This window comes from Eleutherodactylus coqui, chromosome 1 (genome assembly GCF_035609145.1).
Source record: "Eleutherodactylus coqui strain aEleCoq1 chromosome 1, aEleCoq1.hap1, whole genome shotgun sequence".
Classification (NCBI taxonomy): Eukaryota; Metazoa; Chordata; class Amphibia; order Anura; family Eleutherodactylidae; genus Eleutherodactylus; species Eleutherodactylus coqui.
Window position 1 is genome coordinate 197281131 of NC_089837.1, and position 20247 is coordinate 197301377.

Below are 20247 nucleotides of genomic sequence, written 5' to 3' on the forward strand. Positions count from 1 at the left end.
GAGTCAGGTAAGTATAAAAAGCACAACCCCAAACTCCTTGGCTCCTTTCCCATAAATCCATAAACTTTGTTTATGGTCCTTTTAGGTAAAGACAGGTTCCCTGTAATATCCTTTTTGTAGGTTCGCCTTATATCATTTGTTAAAAAGTTTTTATGGGAGTGGTCATTACATGTAACCATTTCATTGGCCATGGGTGTTTTAAACACAAGTGATTGTCAGTGGTGCATTAGCTATGATTAAGGTAATTAGATTATGGGTACATACTCTATGTAAAAATTTGGCATTTGTAAAAAAAAAAAAAAAAAAAAAAAGGTGTTAAACCAATTTGGTCTTCATTGCTTCATAAATAGAGAATTTTGAGATGGCAAATGAGAACATGATACGTATGAGATACTATCAAGTCCATGCAAGAATACAAAAGTTTCACTTTTTTAATTTCAAAATTCGAAGCAGGATTTAAAAGAGGCAAAACCAGACAATGTTGTAGCCTATACAGCCAAAATATTTGACCCATCAATATTCTGTCCAAAATAAGGAGTTCTTAAGAAAAGTACATTGAATTAAATCCTTAAACAATGATCAATTAAATAAAAAAAGGTCTTTAAGAAAAGAAAGGACAAAAGCAACTTTATTTTTTTATTACATGGACAAATTGATAAGCAAACACAAAAGGTGTGTTCCTTGATCTGATAGTTCTTACTAGTGCATCTTGCAAAAATAAAGTCTTTCAAAGTCTCTAATGCAATGCTTTGGGTTCTATGCACTTTCATGTAAGATTCAAAGCAGACACGCTTAGTCTTTGATGCACGTTTTGGGAAGAAGTAATCTTTGTACTTGTAAGACAGCTACAATGTCAGTGTGCAAAAAGTTGCTTCTTGTGTAGAAAGGTCCTTATTGCAAATATGTAATGTGACCAAGTTCTTAGGATTTCCCCTGTCTGAGATGAAGTCTTTCAGCTTCATAAAAAATTCTCTTTCAGTTAAGACCTCGTGGAATTTTAGGAGGAGGTGGAGGCATAAGTTCAGCATCAGGATCCAAGGCATTTCTTTGAATTTGGCCCTGATTGGCTCCAGTGCATCGATCGATTACTTCGAATAGTATTTCCTTTGTTACTGGATACTGGATGCTGTTACATACAGCTATAGAGTAAAAAATATAAGATAAATGTCAAATGAATAAAGTACTACACAGAAACAGACAAACAATGCTGGGGTTGTGAGTGTCATTGCTAGAGAAGGTGTTGCAGTTGCATAGAGTTTGATGTGGGCCTGCTAATATAACCAATTTAAGCTATGCCTCAGACTTCAGAACTCCTTTCAGAATTCACAGAGAATAGGAAAATGACCATCTCTGACAATATTACAGTTAAAGACTAACAGTATTTTTTAAAAAGTACAGAATAGGCGATTCTAAGCATTTTTGCAATACGGTTTATCAGTCTATTTTGTACGTTTTTTGTACAAAACTCTTCTTCTGCCAAGTAGCTAGGTGAAGATGATGCTGAGAAATCAGTCTTCAGCTAGCACATTTCATAGCTAAAGAAGGAGCACTAGCTGGGTATTATTGTATCTTGACGCCACCAGGAAGTCCTGGTGGAGCCAAGATTGACAGGAGGGTGACGCCCCCTGTTTCTGATTGCCTGCCGAGGTGGTTTGGCTGCAGGACCTGGAAGCCCACTAAGGATTAGCTGGAGCGAGCCCCCGTGACAGTGGAAGTGCACCCCGGCCTCGCTAACCATTTCCACTAGCAAGGGGCTTCCCGTAGGTGTTGCAGCGCAGCACATGTTAGGCAGCAGAAAATAGAGATGGAGGGGAGCTGCTACCGTTAAAAATTTCCTTCTTTATTGAATAAAATAAAGCATACAGCTCACAAGTGCACGCTGAACGCGTTTCGGCAAAAGCCTTTGTCAACAGCTATGAGGTATGGAGTACATAAGACATTTATAGACCAAATACAAATTAAAATCAAAGGAGAGATACCTGTGTATGTTAGCTTGTCAGGGGGAGAAATGGTTGAGGGATGGTATAGAGGGTGTGTTCAAGAGCTAATTACATCACATGTTACAACCAGCATACAGAGATTTATGGCAGGAGGATTCAAAACAGACAGATAGAGAAACAAGTATGCATATGGATATCTGAAAAACAATTCCTAAATACATTTACATAGCGATAAATAGGTAAAGAATCTGAGAAAAAAATAAATAAATTAAAAAAAATAAATAAAAAAATTAAAAAAAAATTTGAAAAAAAAAAGCAGCCAGGCAAAATTTCCCTTCAGCAGCTTTCCCAGCACTTCTACTGCAGAAGCACGTCCCTCACCTCCCTTCAACGGCGAATTTCCGTCCTGCCGAGCGGCCATCAGGGACCACTAAGGTGGTGTTCGGCACTGAGCTGCCAGCGGGCTGCCGGGACGCAGCAGAGAGCCAGCGCCAACTCTAACCTTTACATGCAAAGGGGGTGAGCTGCTCTGCTCACACTCCTACCTGCAGCCTGTGGATTGATTTGTGCCTGGCTTGCAGGCTTAGGCTGAAGTTTTATGTTCTTCCGACCCTTAGATTTTTGACTGTGAATGCTGCCATGTTACTGCGGAAACATGGCAGCATTTACAGTTCATAATGTACGCCTAATAAGCAAAGTAACCTTCAGGCTAAGGCTGCAGGGCCAGCACAAATCAATGCACACTGTGCAGGTAGGACCTTCCACACTTGACCCTATCGGGAGCTGGGGGTGTGATAGGGGCGTTCCTCCTGTCAAACCCCTAGCTTCCGGTGGCGTCAAGATAAAATAATACCCACTAGCTGTGCATCTACGGTTCTCTCTAGTGTTGGCACAGCTGTCCCATATAACAGTTTATTTGTAAAGCCTGCCTTATACTGTATTTTATTAATTTTCAAACATATACTGTTGAGGCACACACTTGCCGTTTGTCTTCTCTGGGGCAGATGGGATTTTCCAGCAAGACAATGCGATATGTCATATAGCTAGATATGTTTGATAAAAATTGGATAGGCAAGATCAAGACTATTTCTCTGGCCCCTTAATTCTCCAGAGTTTAAGCAAATTGAGCATCTATGGGACCACATTGATCATTGTGTTTGCTCTATAGTTCTACCCCCATGCACCCTCCATCAACTGCAGTCAGCATGGTTACGGATACCTACCACACATGTTATTGAATCACTCTCAGCCTGTCAAGCTGCTGTCTGTGCAGCACACAAGTTACTCTGGATATTAGCTGGTGGTCATAATAATGTGACTCAACTCTGTATTTTGTTTGTGCCCCTGTGATCTCTCTCCCAACATTGCTGCTTTTATTGCTCCCATCCCATCTCCACTGCTCTATCCTCTTCCACTTTCTAGGGAGAAGCCGTTCTGCTCTGCAGACAGCTTCTCCCCCCTTTACAGCATGCCCCCCCCCCCCCCCCCCCGCCCCAGACCGATGTACTCTCCGGGTCTCAGTGTCTTGGGTTGTGACATGTAGTACTTATACCTACCTGATCCACTAAGACACTGACAGTGCATTGTTTCTGCAGGGAATGGATGTGCTGTGAGGATAGAAGGTGTCTACAGTGCAGAACAGCTTCTCCTTACACAGCGAGGGGCAACACAGAAGTGGAGAAAGGAGAGGAATAAAAGCATCACCGCTGGGAGAGAGATCACGGGAAACACAGATGAAATATGGTTGAAAACCAATAAAATACTGTATAAAGCAGGCTTTATAAACTGTAATATGGAACAGCTGTGCCTGCACTAGAGAGAGCAGTGCAGGCACAGCTGGAGCTCCTTCTTCAGCTATGAAGTTAGCTAACTGAAGATGGATTCCTCAGCACCATCTTCACCTAGCTGTATAGCTGAATAGGCGTTTTGTACAAAAAAATCTACATGATAGGCTGTTAAAGATATTGCAAAAATGCTTATACTTGCCAATTTAGTACATTAAAAAAATAGAGTGCAGTCAGTCTTTAAGGGGTGTGCATCTTTTGTAGTATATTATTGGCTCTGCAGCTTATCAAAACTGATGAAATCTCACATCAGTTTGCCTTAGCTTTTTTAATCCATCATTGATTAGTGATAAGTCATCCTTTCATAGTCTTTAATTCCAAGAATGTGTATCTATCAGGCTGTGTTCACATTAGCGTTAATGAGGTCCATTGGGATTTCCATAATTTAGGACACAAACAAATATCAAGAATATGGCTGTACTTTCAAAAATACAGGGTACTATAAAAGAAATTGGTTTCTATGCAACATTGAACTTAAGTATTATGGATATAGCCAAAATAATAACATTTTTTTAGTGTGTCTTTATGTTTGTATGAAGAAGTTACAAATGCTCTGTATGTGAGCCTTTTCTTGAACATAAGCCAACTGTTTGTCTGCTGCAGGTGTCTCCCAGAACTTTTCCCTTTGTCACGAAAAGCTGCAGTGGCAAAAACTTTCATCACAACTCTATGCTACTACGCATATTGCGTGTCTACCTTTGTAATGGTTTTGGTTCTGTATAAAAAAAAGTGTATTTGTTTTATAGTAATGCTGTGCTCGAAACATGATCCACCACATTAGGAACAATGTGATCCATCAGGATTCCCTAGCATCCAGTTGTAAATGGATGTCATAGTATGAAAAGAACAATGCTGTGACCAGAAGAATCACCGCAAAAAACACTAAGTGAAAAAAGTTATGAATAGCCTGAGCCACTATGGCATCAATGGTGGAAACAATTTTAACTATTATGCCTCACTAACATCACCTTTTACACTTCAAATGTTCTGCTCCATTATAGGAGTACAACAATGAAAATGATGGTGCTGCCAGATACTTCATATATTGGACACAAAAGGCACCTGATGGACCCCATTGTTCATGAAGGGGGTTCAACAGGTTTCCATTATGAGATTTGGCATTTTGCTGCATGATACACTACTTTTTTCTGGTAAATGTAGTGAAAACTGTGACAGAGGCTCCTATTGGAACATCCGGAGCAGATGTGAACAAAGCTTTATATACACTGCACCTCATATTAAAAAAAGAAAATATAAAAAAAAAACATTACAAGAAGTGCAGTTTTTTCAAAACCACCAATCAAATCATTTTGCTACGTGCTGTAAGACCGATATTTGGCTGGTTGCTATGGGCAAATGTTTTACTTTCTGGCCTGCATCTCTTTGTAGAAATGAGGCACAGGATTTCAATGTATACAAAACAATTAAATAACTCATAAAAGTATCACTTCTGAATGACCACTTTTTTTTTTTATTTCTTGAGCAACAAAAATAACGTTTGCTGCTTTTTTCACGACATATAGGGCTGACTATACTTTTTTGCAGTTTTATTAGAGGTAATGTATATATATATATTTTCACATTTACAGTTCTGGTTTTGTTCATCTTAATGCGTAACAATATATAGTCTTGGGTTATGGAGTAGCTATGGTGATGGTTTGCATTGCAGTCAACATAGTTGCCCTATGACACAAGACTATTGCGTTTTTTTAAACTTATATTTGCGCATATATATATATATATATTTATTTTTTTTTTACATAATTATGTCCCCATTAGGTCAGACATGATGCCTATAAGACTTTTACTTCACTTTTTTTATTTTACAATTTTTCACTGTAACTGGAATATTTATAGGAGCTCCAATTAAAGGGGCATACAGCCCCAGCAGCTATGCCATGCCAGGCAGCGCCAGATGATCACGAGGTTCAATAGATTTGGCGACACTGCTGCTGCCTCTGTTCACTACATAGAGCTCATTGAACCTTTCCCTGTTGGATTGCTGGAGCTTTAAACCTAAGATATAGATGTACAACCACCAAACCCACAACTAAGGTGACATACAGAACATGTTCATTGCAGATGAAAGTAACAGTGGTTTAGGTATTAGATGCAGTTTAAGTATTGTTATTTCTGAGACAGAAGCTGTACTCACCCAAAGCCGTGTCATAGGAGTTTGGAAAGCTTTTATCAACTCTTTGCCGCATGAAGACCCAGCAATTGTTCTCAAACTTGCACTCTATGATTTTATTGTCATATTGTTTTAAGTCTCTTGTCACCTGTTCAGAAAGATGAGAAAGAATGTAGTCTCAAATGGAAATTCACCATTACAGATCTCTCTGCTCTGCAGCCTCTTAAATTGTCAAAGACAAGAATAACAGAGCTGAAGATGCATGGGTGCAGAAGCCTGAAGCTCTGGAAGACACGGGGCATGTAAAAGCTCAGAGATGAATAGGTCTATAGCTGCACGGTTAATGGCCATTACTTTAAATGGACGAGATTGGGATAAAGGCTGCAGATGAGATTTTGCAGATTCGGTTTACACGTAACTGGTTTACAACAATCTATGGTTTGCTAAACACGATAAAAGCAGAACTCTGCGGCTTTGTATTATTGTCTAATAATAGCAGATTATACAGTTGGTGCATTTGACCATAGCAATTAATCAGTATTATTAACTATCTATACATACTTCAACAGGCAGTCATTAGCAAGCAAAAAGCTATTTAAAAAAAAAAAAAAAGAAGAAGCTAGAATCAACCTATTCAGTGACCCATGTGTATCTTCATTTTACAAATTAGGGTGATCATAGCTTTAAACACATGCATGTTATACCATTAATCTTCAGGGGGAATACCACATTGTTCAGGTCATTGCAACATGTTCCCGGATATTCATCATACAGCAGGGGCAGATTAGGAAATCAAAGTGGCCAAGGCTGCATGCTGTAGGTGGGGAGAAGCCTACGTGGCATGCACAGCTTGCTACTGCAATCTACTATTAATCACAGGACATGTTAAGACTGGAGGTATACATTAAGGTGCAGACTGTTTCTAACCCGCTAAGCCTCCATGATGTAAATGAACATCATAGACTGGCTTGTCTTTAGCTCTCGATGTAATGGCCAAAATCAGAAAGACTCTGATTCCTGTCATTTAACTCCCTAGACGCCAATAGCAACCATGATATTTAGATGATTAGACAGAGGGAGCTCCCTATGTCTCCATCAGTCCCCCACAAATGTAATTGTGGGGTGCCAATGGTTAACCATGGTAGATAGAGACCTAGGAAAGGCTCCCAGGCATGTCACAGCTGTATACCTATTAGGGATCATGCCTACGGCCGGGTCGGATTCCGCCTGCGAAATCTCACAGCGGAATCTGACCCAATGCCCCTCAGAGACTCCACACTCACCTCTCCGGATCCGCCGCAAGAGTGTCGGCCGGCGGGCATGCGCGTTGCAGCGCACGCCGCGTTGGTGCTGAGGTATGACATGGATTTCTGTGATACTTCTGCTGTGCCCACTGCACAGAATATCGCGAGATTGACTACAATGGAAGTCGTCCGTACTTTTTTCCGCACAAAATAGAACATGCTGTGATTCTCCCCCGTGAGCTGATTTCCGCTCGTGGGCAGGGGAGAATCGCTTTACACAGCATGTCTATGGATGGACATTGATGCGGAAATCGGGACGGTGTCTGATTTCCACAACGATAATCCGTCCGTGGGCATTTGGCCTTAAGTGATGCTTCAGCACAATCTAATAGATTGCTTTGCAGTTTTAGACACGCTTAGAATAACTGTTCGCTATACTGAGCAGACCAAACACCACATTTCAATGTCCCCAGTGTGTCTACATAAATAACAAAATAAATGGTAATAAAGTTTATTAAAAAAATAAATATATATAGATTTTTTTTCTTTTTTTGCAGATGTGAAGAAAAATAATCACACACACAATACCACGAAAAATCATCATGGCCCGTATAATTACCTCCATACTGTCACTGTACAAAACTCATTATACCAAGACCAACATTACCAATAACAACACTATATAAGAGGCAAATAATACTGCCACACTAAGATCACATATCATCATCATCAGAGAGTGATTAATACCAGCATACGGTCACTGAAAAAAGACCACTACAAAGATCAGTATTACCAATAAAAATACCATATGAGGACCAAAAAGTACAACTGGACCATGTGTACATAATATCATCAGAGTGTAACTTAGAAAAAATACTACACAAAGGTTAATATTACTCCAATACAGTGACCAAATAACTGTTTATACTAGATCTACACAGGCACTTTGTAAACTATATAAATGATTACAGTACAGCTAGAGTTGTTCACGTTCCATTTTTCTTCATCTGGCCCAGACCATCATGATGACTTCTCTGGGTCACAATTTGTCACTGCAGAATTTGAAAACTGACATCTTTTACATCTCAATTTTCCAGGTACTCGGCTTCGTTTTCCAAAGTCTACATAATCTCCCCATCCATAGCACCCCAGATAGTAGTAATGCCACCTGAGGTGACCCACACAGTGATCCTATCTGTCTTTTTATGCTTCCTATAGGCCCCACATAGCAAATGTCACTTTTTGTGTTACACAAAGTAAAAGTGCACCCACTCAGTAATAATGCCCCTTATAGGCTCCAACTGAGTAATAATGCTCCATATAGACCCCCACTTAGCAATAATGCTCCATAAAGCCCCCCCCCCACGCGCTTAGCAATAATGCTCCATATAAGGGCTCCTGCTTAACAACAATGCTCCATATAGGCCCCCACTCAGCAATGCTGCTCCATATAGGCCCCCGTTCAGCAATGCTGCTCCACATAGGCCCCTGCTCCGCAATAATGCTCCATATAGGCCCCTACTCAGCAATAATGCTCCACATAGGCCCCTACTTAGCAATAATGCTCCACATAGGCCCCCGCTCAGCAATAATGCTCTACATAGGCCCCTGCTCAGCAATAATGCTCCACATAGGCCCCTGCTCAGCAATAATGCCCCATTACATGGTTAACATTCATTCATGGTTATTTTTACTAAGAGTTGCAAATATTCTGTACAACCAAGGCTAAAAGTTGTTGGGCCTTATGTTCACCGGATGCATTAAACACAGTCTACTGAATGCATCTCACAAACGTTTGAAACTGTATGCCCATGGATGCTCTATATGCCAATATGGTTTTCTATGTCAGTGACTTACTACCATGAAAAAAAACTAAAATCACACACTGTGCACAGTTGTACATTTACTACAGTTGAGGCACATATATACCACCATAATGGCCAAAAACAGTGTCTTTAGGCATATCTTCACATAACCTGGCTAATGAAAGTAAATGGGCCCGTTAGCCGTATACATCAGGGGAATTTTGAAGCAAATTGTGGAGGCAAAATATGATGTGAACCTAGCCTTATTCAGTAATTAATAAAAGGTTAATGGAGAAGGATCGTTATGGATATCTTCAGGCCACACAGTTCTTTGTACAAACCACATGAAAATACAAAACTGTAGAAACTTAATATACTTTCTCATTGTACTGTTAATAAATCCATCTTTACATGTGAAACCCATTTTTTGAACAATTACGCTTATCAGGCCTCACAGGCTTCATTTGCTTATCACGTGTTCAAGCCAATTAGGAACACAATGGATCTGCTAAAATACTAATTAAACAGCCCACGCGTGCCAGGCCTTTCTTACAAATGGAATGCAATGTAGACTGTTACTGCCACCGAAAAAATATAAGTCGTGATAAGAGAAGGATGTGGTGTAGTGCGACTACAGAGAGCAGTGATATTTACAGGAATATCTTTCATCAGTTTCAGCTCTTGGCCACATGGAAGCTTTACATCATTTATTCGCTATATTTTATACACTGTATACACATTACTATATCTTATAGTAATACTATACATTACTATAATCAGATACATTTGATGCAACACTATAAGCTGTGCAGTTTTGTTATACCGAACTGCAATTTCTTGCAAAACCCAGATGTGACAGAACTAAGTTTGTCAAGAGAGCAAAGTCTGTTAAGGCCCATTTACATGTAAAGATTATGGCTCAAATTTGTTCAAACGACTGAAAATGAGCGATAATCGTTACATGTAAACGAGGACATTGTGCACTTTGTTTGAACGATTATTTTAAGGTGAACTTAAATCCATCATTCAGCTGAGAGATAAAGTGAACACATTTATCCGTCAGTAGATCGCAGGCTGTTATCTCCACGGTAGTTGGCAGATAATATTGTAATCTGCTGGAAGTCAAGAGCAGAACAATGCAGCTGTGTGCACAGCTGGGCATGTGATTAATCACAGGCTGGGATCTACAAACAGCTCCTGGAGGCCATTTTACATGCAAATGAAGATGATAAAGTGTTAATGGCCATTAACACTATGCAATAAGATCGCTAAATCTTAATTGTTTGAAAGATTATCTTTGCATGTGAATGGGCCTTTATCACAATGCACTACAGAAACAGTACAATTTCAGCTCTGCTACATTTGCAAATTTCCAATGTCACAGACACGTTTTACATGAAAACTCACAAAGGAAAATTTTACAAGCATGCAAGTCTATTTTTGTACTCTGAGATAACTCTTGTAATTAGTGTAAAGCTAGAGTCGCACATGCAGTCTTTGTGGCAGTCTTTGATGCAGTTTTTTTCTTAACCTAACGCCGTTCCCACACAGCCAGATAGGAATTGCAAATTCCGTGAGCATTTGATCTGTGATAATATGCAGATCAATCAAATATATTGGATTACACAATGCCGCTCATAGTAGCGGGTTGGAATTGCGTAATCCGCTGCGGAAAATAGAATGCAGCATGTTCTATTTTACAGCGGAATCCATTGCATAGAGCCGATTGTTCTCTATGGTCACGGATATACCCACAGACCATACGCAATTACATTGTATGGGTGCTGCGGGTACTCGCGTCATCACTAAGTGAGTAAATATAAACAAACATCAAATGACCGCCTGCATGAGTACGAAGTCATACGCAGTACATTACGTGGCCGTACGCAGGGTATGGCTAGGCTCACAGCTGGAATCTCCTGCAGGCCTCTGGAAGCGGAATGCACATGCAGTTGTGTGAGCCCGGACTAAGCCCGAAGTGGATTCAAAGCTCTGGGGAATATAAGAGTATGACATGTACTTCTCCTTCCAGCTGTAACCAGTTCTAGCTTTGGCATTAAAAACTGCATATGTGTTTTATAGTTCAAAAACATATTTCTAGCTCAACTTCCTATGTATGAATATCTGAAAATTAAATCATAAGCTGCTCTAAGGCATATGTCAGTGCACATTCTCTGTGTAGCACTCCAGCATAGTTGGCACGGGAAAATAATACATAATACATAAAGGACGCATCATACTTATAAAATAGAAGAATAGTTGAAAATGTATGTTACAAGTATATCTTCTCTTCAGCCTCCCAGGAACTCACTTAGTACCTGTGCTATGAATAACACCATGCGGGTGAGACTGGGAGAACATCACCTAAAAACATAGTAGAGGTTCATAAGTAAGGTATCATTAAACGGGTTTTATCTGTTCACCAGCGATTCCTTCAGTTTGCATGTATCACAGCTTGGCTCCTGTAGACAGAGGTGGCACAAGCTCTTGGCACCTGAGGCAATGGCTCCAAAATGTACCCCCCTTATGTGATATAGCTGTCAAATATACAAGGACTCCCACGACACAGAACGTACTACTGGACAAGAGGTAGATATAGTGAATGTCCCTGCAAACACTTAGGACACTCTGCAGCAAATTAGCACTGTGTGGGTATCCTCTTAGACGGCACAGAATCCTCTGCCTAGAAGTAACTGGAGAATGCTGGGATCCAGAGACACTAAACAAGTGCAGCTTAGCTCGTTTTACAGCATTCCTTGAGTTTATAAAAAATATGTAGTAAAGTACTGTTAGGATGCCTGTCCACGGGTGTTTTTACATTGAGTTCCCCGTGGCGATAATCCAGCCGCGGGAAACGCAATGCGCGCTTTCCATAGCTACGCTATGGAAAGCGCAGGCCCCCCTGTCCACGAGCGGAGAATCATAGCGATTCTTTGCTCGCGGCTGGCAATTCACAGCATGCTGTGATCAGCCTATCTGTCTCCGCCGTGGGACACCGCAACGCCCGTGGACAGGCACCCTAAAATCCACATGCACTGCATTTTTTGGTGCTTGTTGCATTTTTGGAGATAGCTTGTTTCCCAAATGCATTACAGCATGTTCCGGGTGTTGAAGGATTTTGTTTTTACCCCTTTTTCCCATAGTATTCTCTAGCGCAGTGTTCCCTAACTCCAGTCCTCAGGGACCGCCAACAGGTCATGTTTTCTGGATTCCCTCAGTATGACACAGGTGATATAATTATTTTCAGCGCCTCAGACATTGCCACAGGTGTTCTTAGCATAGAATATCCTGAAAACATGACCTGTTGGTGGTCCCTGAGGACTGGAGTTGGGGACCCCTGCACTAGCGGACTTATAGGGGTATTCCCATCTTGGGAATCCAATTCCAATGTGTTCTAAATAGCAAAATACCATTATATACATATTTTGAAAATGCTCCGTCCCCGTTATTCTTTATCGTTCCTTCTAGTTGTTTACTGCTTGTTGCCAGAGGAACTGACCCCCTCCATCATAGAGCAGAGGCAGCCGGCACTTGTAAGTCTACCCGTAATCTTCATCTGGCTGGCTGGGAGTATCAGGAGAAAGGGGCATTTTCGAAATATGCATCTAATGGGCAAGTGTTTAATTTTGATAATAAGAACAGATTGGAATGGGACCCCTGAGATCAGAATAATAAACCTTACAAACTACTGAAAAATCAGGTTTTTTTTAACATGCATTTTAATATTAAGTGTAACCCCTTAACACCACAGGATGTAAGTTGACATCATTCCTGCATTATAACAACAATACACAGTACCCACCCAGTGATCACAATTATGATTGCTTATATAAAATCAGTCTGGTAATAGAGCATTATAATGCCAAGTTTACTCAGGCGTACACCCCCGAGGAAAACATTTCTGTAGAGTCGTCTCTGGTACATTTCAAAGGGAGGCTTCAATTCTGCCAGTATCTGCCCAGTAAGAGGGTATTGTATGAAAATGTACAAGCTGTGCGAGAGCACATCAGGGTACACACATAGGTTCTGCATGAAAGGAAGGATACCAAAACTGAGCCCCCAGAATACCCCCCATTCATGGGAATTACAGGAAAAATTACATGGGAATTGGTGCCCCCACTACTGGACCAGGGTTACCATCTGTACCTGGATAATTTTTACACCAGTGTTCCCCTATTCCAAATCCTCGCTTCCAGAAGAATAGTGGTGTGTGGCACTGTTAGAAAAAATCTGAAAAGCCTCCCTAAGTTGCTGCATGGGCAAATGCTCAGAAGGGGTGAGAGGCGGGCACTAGGCAGCGACAAAGTATTGTGTGCTATCTATAAGGAGAAGAAGGATGTTCTTATACTGAGCACAATACACAGCCATAGCAGTACCCCCTGCCCAGTACAAGGTACCAGTACAGAGACCCCCAAGCCAGACAGCATCCTTGACTACAATAGGTACTTGGCAGGGGTTGACCTGTCAGATAAAGTACTCAGGCCGTACAATGCCATGCGGAAAACATGGGTGTGGTATAAAAAACTGTTTGTGCAAACCATACAGGTGGCGCTGTACAATGCCTACGTGCTATATCGATGTGCAAGCCGGAGGGGCACCTTCCTTGAATTTCAGGAGGAGATCATCCCGGAAGAGGGGGGGGAAGTGAGCCCAGTACTTCTGGAGGCGAGTCTATGTGTCTTGTACCAGGGCAGCATGTTCCTAGTGAAATGCCCGCCAATGGTAATAAGGGAAGGACCCACAAAAGGTGCAAAGTCTGTTACAAATGAGGGATAAGGAAGGACACACACTACCTGGCCTGTGCATAAAAGATTGCTTCAAAATATACCCAGCACTGGAATTGTAAGCTTATTATTGTGTTAAACCACCGTATTATGATTTACCCTGATGTACATAACGCCACATGTCGAGCCTTCCCTTCTGAGCCCTGCCATGTGCCTAAACAGCAGCTTATGTCCACATATAGGGCATTTACGTTCTCAAGAGAAATTGGTTAACACATTGTGGGGTGATTTATTATCCTTTTGCCTCTGGCAAAAAATAGAAGTCTGGGTCTAAATCTACATATTACTGGAAAAATTGGAATTTTTCATTTTCAAATCCAAATGTTCAAAAAAAAAAAAAAATACTCAACAACCATGAGGTGAAAATGCTTACTACATCCCTCAACGAAGTCAATAAAAGATTCTGGCTGTGTCCTGGTACCATAGGAAAACTCAATCTACGCCACAAATAGGCTGGGTTCCCACAGGGTAAAGTCCCGACGGAAATCTTGCGGTTTCGCAGCAGCGAAAAACCGCGTGGTTTCCCACGGGAAAGCGCTTGGCCGCATGCTTTTCTGTTGCGGCCGGCACTACCATAGAGGAGAGCGCGTCCGCAACAGGAAAAAAAAAAATTGCCATGCTGCGGCCGGGGAATCCGCGCCGCAGCTCCTGTTTCTGCTGGCTTTGCCACGACGGATAGGCCGTCCTGTGTGGACAAGATTTTTGACCAATCTCGTCCACATGGCTGGCTAATCCCGGTATTAGCGACTGCAGGCGGATTTGCCGCAGCGACATTCCGGGTGGAATTTCCGCAGCAAATCCGCCCTGTGTGAACCCAGCCATAAAAGAATATTAAGAACTTAGAATGCATTGCTTTGGAAACATGAAATGTTGATGTGGATATTTAGACATCAAAGGCCTTGCACGGAGGGCATCATGGCCAGCAATCCCTTTTCAACCCTACTAAGTGTTTTTGCCAAGTCCTATAAGATTTGTCCAAGCTTATCACAGCTACTCAGAAGCAGAGCAAATTGTCACAAAACCCACATCAGGCAGAAAGCAATGTGATGAGTCCTTTATAATAAACACAATAGAGAAATAGATATTTTACATATCATAAAGTATTCTATTGCTTCCATGTTGATGATGTCCTGCACAGCTAAGTCTGCTTATTTGCTTATATTCTATCTGCAATTTGTTTCGAAAGCATTCTGGAAGGAGGATGAACGTGTGATCAACCAGTTAGAACAAACATTCAGGATTCAGCTTTTCCTGACATTTGGTAATATATTGCAGACCAGCTAGTAAAGCACAGTTATAGATTTTTACCTTCATTACATTCACTGGAGGAGATGAATACTTGCTACATTTTTTGGAACTGTTGCCCTGGCTATACAGATTTGTGACTGAGCGGGTGAATATATAATAGAATGTGAAATAAAATTGTTTACAATATGTGATTAAAAATCAAATATTGTTACACCATTACATTTGTAGGCAATTACGGCCAAAGTGTTTATTGAAGGGGTCTTACATGACTTAAAGTTGCTCCACAACCACTATGTACTTCCTAGTTGCTGCTGACCAGGGCATGTGACGGCCGCAGCCAATCAGTTGCTGTAAGAAGGTCAGTGATTGGCTACAGCAGTTACATGCCCTGGTCAGCAGCCAACAGGAAGGACAGAGTGGCTGTGGAGCAATTTTAGGCAGCAACTTGTAAATAAGCAATAATTTAAATATGAGTAAAATCAAAGGGAAGATAAAGGAAAAGCGAAGAAGGCATGCTTTGCATAACATGGTTAAATGAAAGTCCTTTTACATCCATTGGATGACAATCTGGCATGAATGTTTATCAGAATGCTCGTTTCCCCAATCATCAGGTTGTGTGAGGGACCTTTCACACAGGATGGAATTGTCTGCAGGACGCAGCACAGATGCAGAATTTTGTCAACTAGTGCAGATCTTGTTGCATTTTTAACTGCGGAATGTGTTTTACGGAACATCTTGTGGAATCTCTTGCGGAATTACATCTCCTGTATCTTAGAAATCCACAACAACGACTCTGCAAGACGGCCTTAATTCCACAACAGAAAGCTTGTCCGCTGTGGAATTTAATCTTGCGGTTTTGAAGTAAAGATGCGCAGATTTTAAGAGGTGCGGAATTCAAGCCTCTTAGGGATAACATTGTGATACAGAAATGTCCACGTGGACTAATTCCATCTCTTGTGAAAGGTCCCTAATATTACACAGCAGTGTCTAAGTGCAAATGCACCAAAAACACACTTTGAACAACGCATGGAAAAATGCACATGCGTTATTAATTAATGTTAATTATTCTCAGTGATCTAAAAGGTAAAACACACGTGCGTTTTAGAAAATTGCGTGCACGCAGTTTTACATGATTTGTGGTGAATTGTAAGCACAGACAAAAATGCCGCTGCCTAATAACACTTTTAGATTGCGTTCACAAATCCGGAAAATCGTTTGTCAAAACTTTATTTCATCATGAATTTAAAATCCAACATCCACAGAACTGGAGCACAGATGCAATACCGCCTACATGTTTCAAACTGTGCTGCAATCCTTACTCATGGCTTGCATCTACTATGAATAGACACATCATTTGTACTAAAAACCATTAGTCACATGACTGAAAAAATGTAAACCCGATGTGCATTTCTGAACCTCTCTAATCTCACAGATATAAATACAAGTCTACATACATAAACTGTCAGAAAAATGTAGCAGTATAAGTTTCATCATCAGGCATTTGTATTTATAAACATAATTGTATGATCATGCAAAAAAACCCACAATACAAACCTGCTGCTGCAGCACAGTTCACCACCTGCAGCTCCAGTCTCCTGTTTACAGTGGCTGCAGCAGTCTCACGGGTTGTTTACCTATGTGACCTCTGCAGCTAATTAGAGGCCGGACAGGAATGTCATCAGTGACAGATCAGAGCTTAGGCGGGTTCAAAGGTGAGCAACTAAATTAATAAATGGAATGGGTGCACTACAATACCCAGAGAGATTATCAAAATTGGGGTTATTTACTTTAGAAAAAAGATGGCTGAGGGGCTAACTAATAAATATGTATAAATATATCAGGGGACAATACAGAGATCTCCCACCATCTATTGATACCCAGGACTGTGACTGTAACAAGAGGGCATCCTCGACGTCTAGAGGAAAGAAGGTTTCTACATCGACATAGAAGGGGGTTCTTTACTGTAAAAGCAGTGAGACTATGGAACTCTAATGCTCCATTCACTGCAGAGATAGCCGAGTGGCAAGCACTCAGGTATTTCTGTCAGCCCCGCTGAAATTAATGGAGCGGCGATTGTGCATGGTAGGCAAGTGATCGATTCATTCTGACGTCACTGTGGGGCAAAAAGCAATCTTTGTATTGACAGGCAGATGTGGACACGAGAGCCCCGTTCCTGAGATTGCCCCGATCAGCAAGTTATTCCCTACCCTGTGGTTAGGGAATAACTTATAAACTTGGTACTACCCCTTTAAATCCAGGAAATAAACTCAGAATGGTGAAAAAAGTATGTGAAACCAAGATAATTAAAGTCATTATCATTTCTGTAATCCATAAGTGCTGGTATAGCAGATACAGACCCCATCCAAATGAACAACAGGTTTATGTATCTGCCATATTAGCAAATGCAGTCAAGAAATGGATTACTGGGATCAAAAGTACACATTCCTTCTCAGAATGCCATTACCAGATTAACTAATGATTGCTAGTATTTAGTGCCCATTGGGATGTCTCTGGTCTAGTCTTGTATAGTCTATATTCACTCTAGGGTTTGCTGAAAGGGGTCATCAAATGGACAAAACATAATGAAAGCATTTGCACAGCCCATACAAGCATAATTGGTGCCAAATGGCAGCCATTAACTTATAATGAGGACAATTGGAGGTCTGACATGGTGCTCCACTATTTTTGCATTTAAATCTGATCTTACTGCCAACAGAGGCTCCAGACGTTTCCATAGAGTAATTGTTTGGAACTCTTGTTACTAGGGGTTCCTTGGCTTGAAAAGGTTGAGAAACACTCTGTTACTTGGAGATTTAAGATAAAATATGAAAAAATAAATACATTCAAGAGCGATCTACTAATATAAAATTGTATCAGCTTAAAATTCTCAACACAGTCAATACAAATAACAGCCATGTTCATGCGCAGCACTAAGAAAATATCATAAAAGGACCAGAGGTAAAAAGCTGACAATCATCAATGATGCATTTATATATTTGTTTCTTATAGATGTTGACCACACAAAGACACATGTAATGAAATAAATAGGCAATCACATCTTCGGGAATCACTTGGTTTCCCAGACAGCAAAAGAGTGCTGGAAATGGAACAAGAAATTGGTTGGACTTCTGAAGCACTTTCTTTGTAGACAATTATACCTAAGTTGATGTAAGGCTGGTCATACGAAAAAAAAAGGCATCCTAATCCAGCAATTTTGGCTGACTGTTTTTATGTGCATAAGGCCTGCTTACTAACCTCTGACATTAGATGTTGGGCAAAAGACGGATTGGGCATGTTGGACAGCATGCCCAATTCTTTGTTTCCCCAGGAGATAAGCTGCATCCAAAGATGTATGGTAGCAGCTTATTCCCCAATGTACGTATATGCATTAGTGTTTTTTTTTAACAAGAGACATGCATCACTTGTCTTTGACTAATGGCCCTTTTAGACAGATCGAGAATCTCAAGATTCTCATTTGCCCGAGTGAACAAGCTGGTGACGTCACACTCGGACAACCTGTTTAGACTACAGAATTCTCATTGAGAATCCTGCAATTCTCGTGCACTGATTGTTTGGTGTTTAACATTCCTATATGAACCACTGAACGATCAGTGTGTAAACTACCCGACAAGTACTGATTGTTATGCCAACCGAACCTGAACGCCGACCGATTCTCATTTGTCATTCAGTTGTTGGATCGCATTTAAACTGAATGGCTATTGTTCAGTTTTACTCGTTTGAATTATTTTCTGAATGTTAATTGTTCAGTCTACAGCTTTACACTGAAAGATGATCGCTCAAAAATTGCTCAAACGACAGTCTGAGTGACAGTTTTGAGTGATCATCTTTGCATAAACTTTTAAGTATCTAATTAGCTACTTAAGAGTTAAATGCAGGCAGAGCTGGATACCACTGACAGTTCTAAGAACAGCAGCTGCTTTGTATATGCAAACAGCTGCTTTGTTCTCAGAGCTCTCAGTTGGTATCCCGCTGAGTTGATAGCGCCCAGAACAGCAGGAGCTGCTTTGTTCTCTGAGCTATCGCTGAGAGCTCCCTGCAGAATACCAGCTGTAAGAATGCTATCAGCTGGTATCCAGCTGAGAAGTCTGTATGGGATACTAGCTGAAAGAATGCTATCAGCTGGTATCCCGCTGAGAAATCAGTGCGCGGCGCTGATAAGACTCATCGCTGACTTTTAGCTTCAACGATGAACGAATAGTGCACAAACAGTGCATGATGGCCGCCCATTTAGACACGATTATGGCTCAAAAGATGGTTTTTGAGCGAATTTTGAGCGACAATCCTTGTGTCTAAATGGGCCTTAAACTAGCGGTCTTCTAGTGGATTATTACACAACAACGGGAGGGGTGATATATGATAACATTTCCTTAGCTAGATCCTTTCAATCTAAAAAGCTGTAGAGGAGAGTGGATCTCATGAACGATGTTGTGCAAGAGGCTTTACGAAGCCGATTCAATGCACCAAATTCAGAAATTTCTTAACGAAACAAAACTTGGTGTTGCAATCTAGCAAACATTATATATCTATATGTGCGTGTGTATATTTATTTATATATATATATATATATATATATATATATATACACACACACACACACACACACACACATTACATACATATATATATATATATATATATATACACACACACACACACACACACATTACATACATATATATATATATATATATATATATATATATATACACATATATACATACACACACACACACACACACTCACACTCTAGGATTCATACATTTCTGTAAAACTGAGCTGAAGAGATCCCTGGAGCTGATCTGCATTCGCCAGACAGCACTTGATTCGCTTTTACATGATTTATGAAAAGTCTTTCCTTCATTTACAAAGAAATAATAAGCATTTGTGAAATCGCATGCTGAACATTAAATATTACTGCAATTTATCCACTTAATGATTTAGAATGCAAACATCATATTTCTTCATGCCGTTATTTACCTTTTTCATTGTGCTCCCTAAGCTCCCCTTTGTCTTTTGCCAGTAATGAGAATTAAAAAGGGATCACAGTCTGGCTCAGTGATCCATCTTTATTTCTCAATTAACTGTAAAATTTGCCTCCCGTTCTAACATTCAAGCAGGTGTTTGGTGCCGAGCCTATAAGGCCTGTTCCTCTTCAGCTGGTAGGCATCGCACACATGAATCTTCCAACATGCTCACGACTAAACCTGGCAAGAATGAACCAATCCAATCA

General features: G+C 40.7%; 1 protein-coding gene across 2 annotated transcripts in view; it reads right to left on the reverse strand.

Annotated features, from left to right (window-relative positions):
• Positions 1 to 431: 431 nt before the first annotated feature.
• The window catches only part of RNGTT (RNA guanylyltransferase and 5'-phosphatase), a 347964-nt gene continuing 328148 nt past the window's right edge, over positions 432 to 20247 (reverse strand). For both annotated transcript variants that reach the window (XM_066605238.1, XM_066605244.1), the window contains 2 exons: positions 5940 to 6063; positions 432 to 1139 (listed from right to left, as the gene is read on the reverse strand). In XM_066605238.1, coding sequence (XP_066461335.1) covers positions 976 to 1139; positions 5940 to 6063 — 288 coding nt within the window. In that variant the 3' untranslated portion in view covers positions 432 to 975. The remainder of the gene's footprint in view (positions 1140 to 5939; positions 6064 to 20247) is intronic.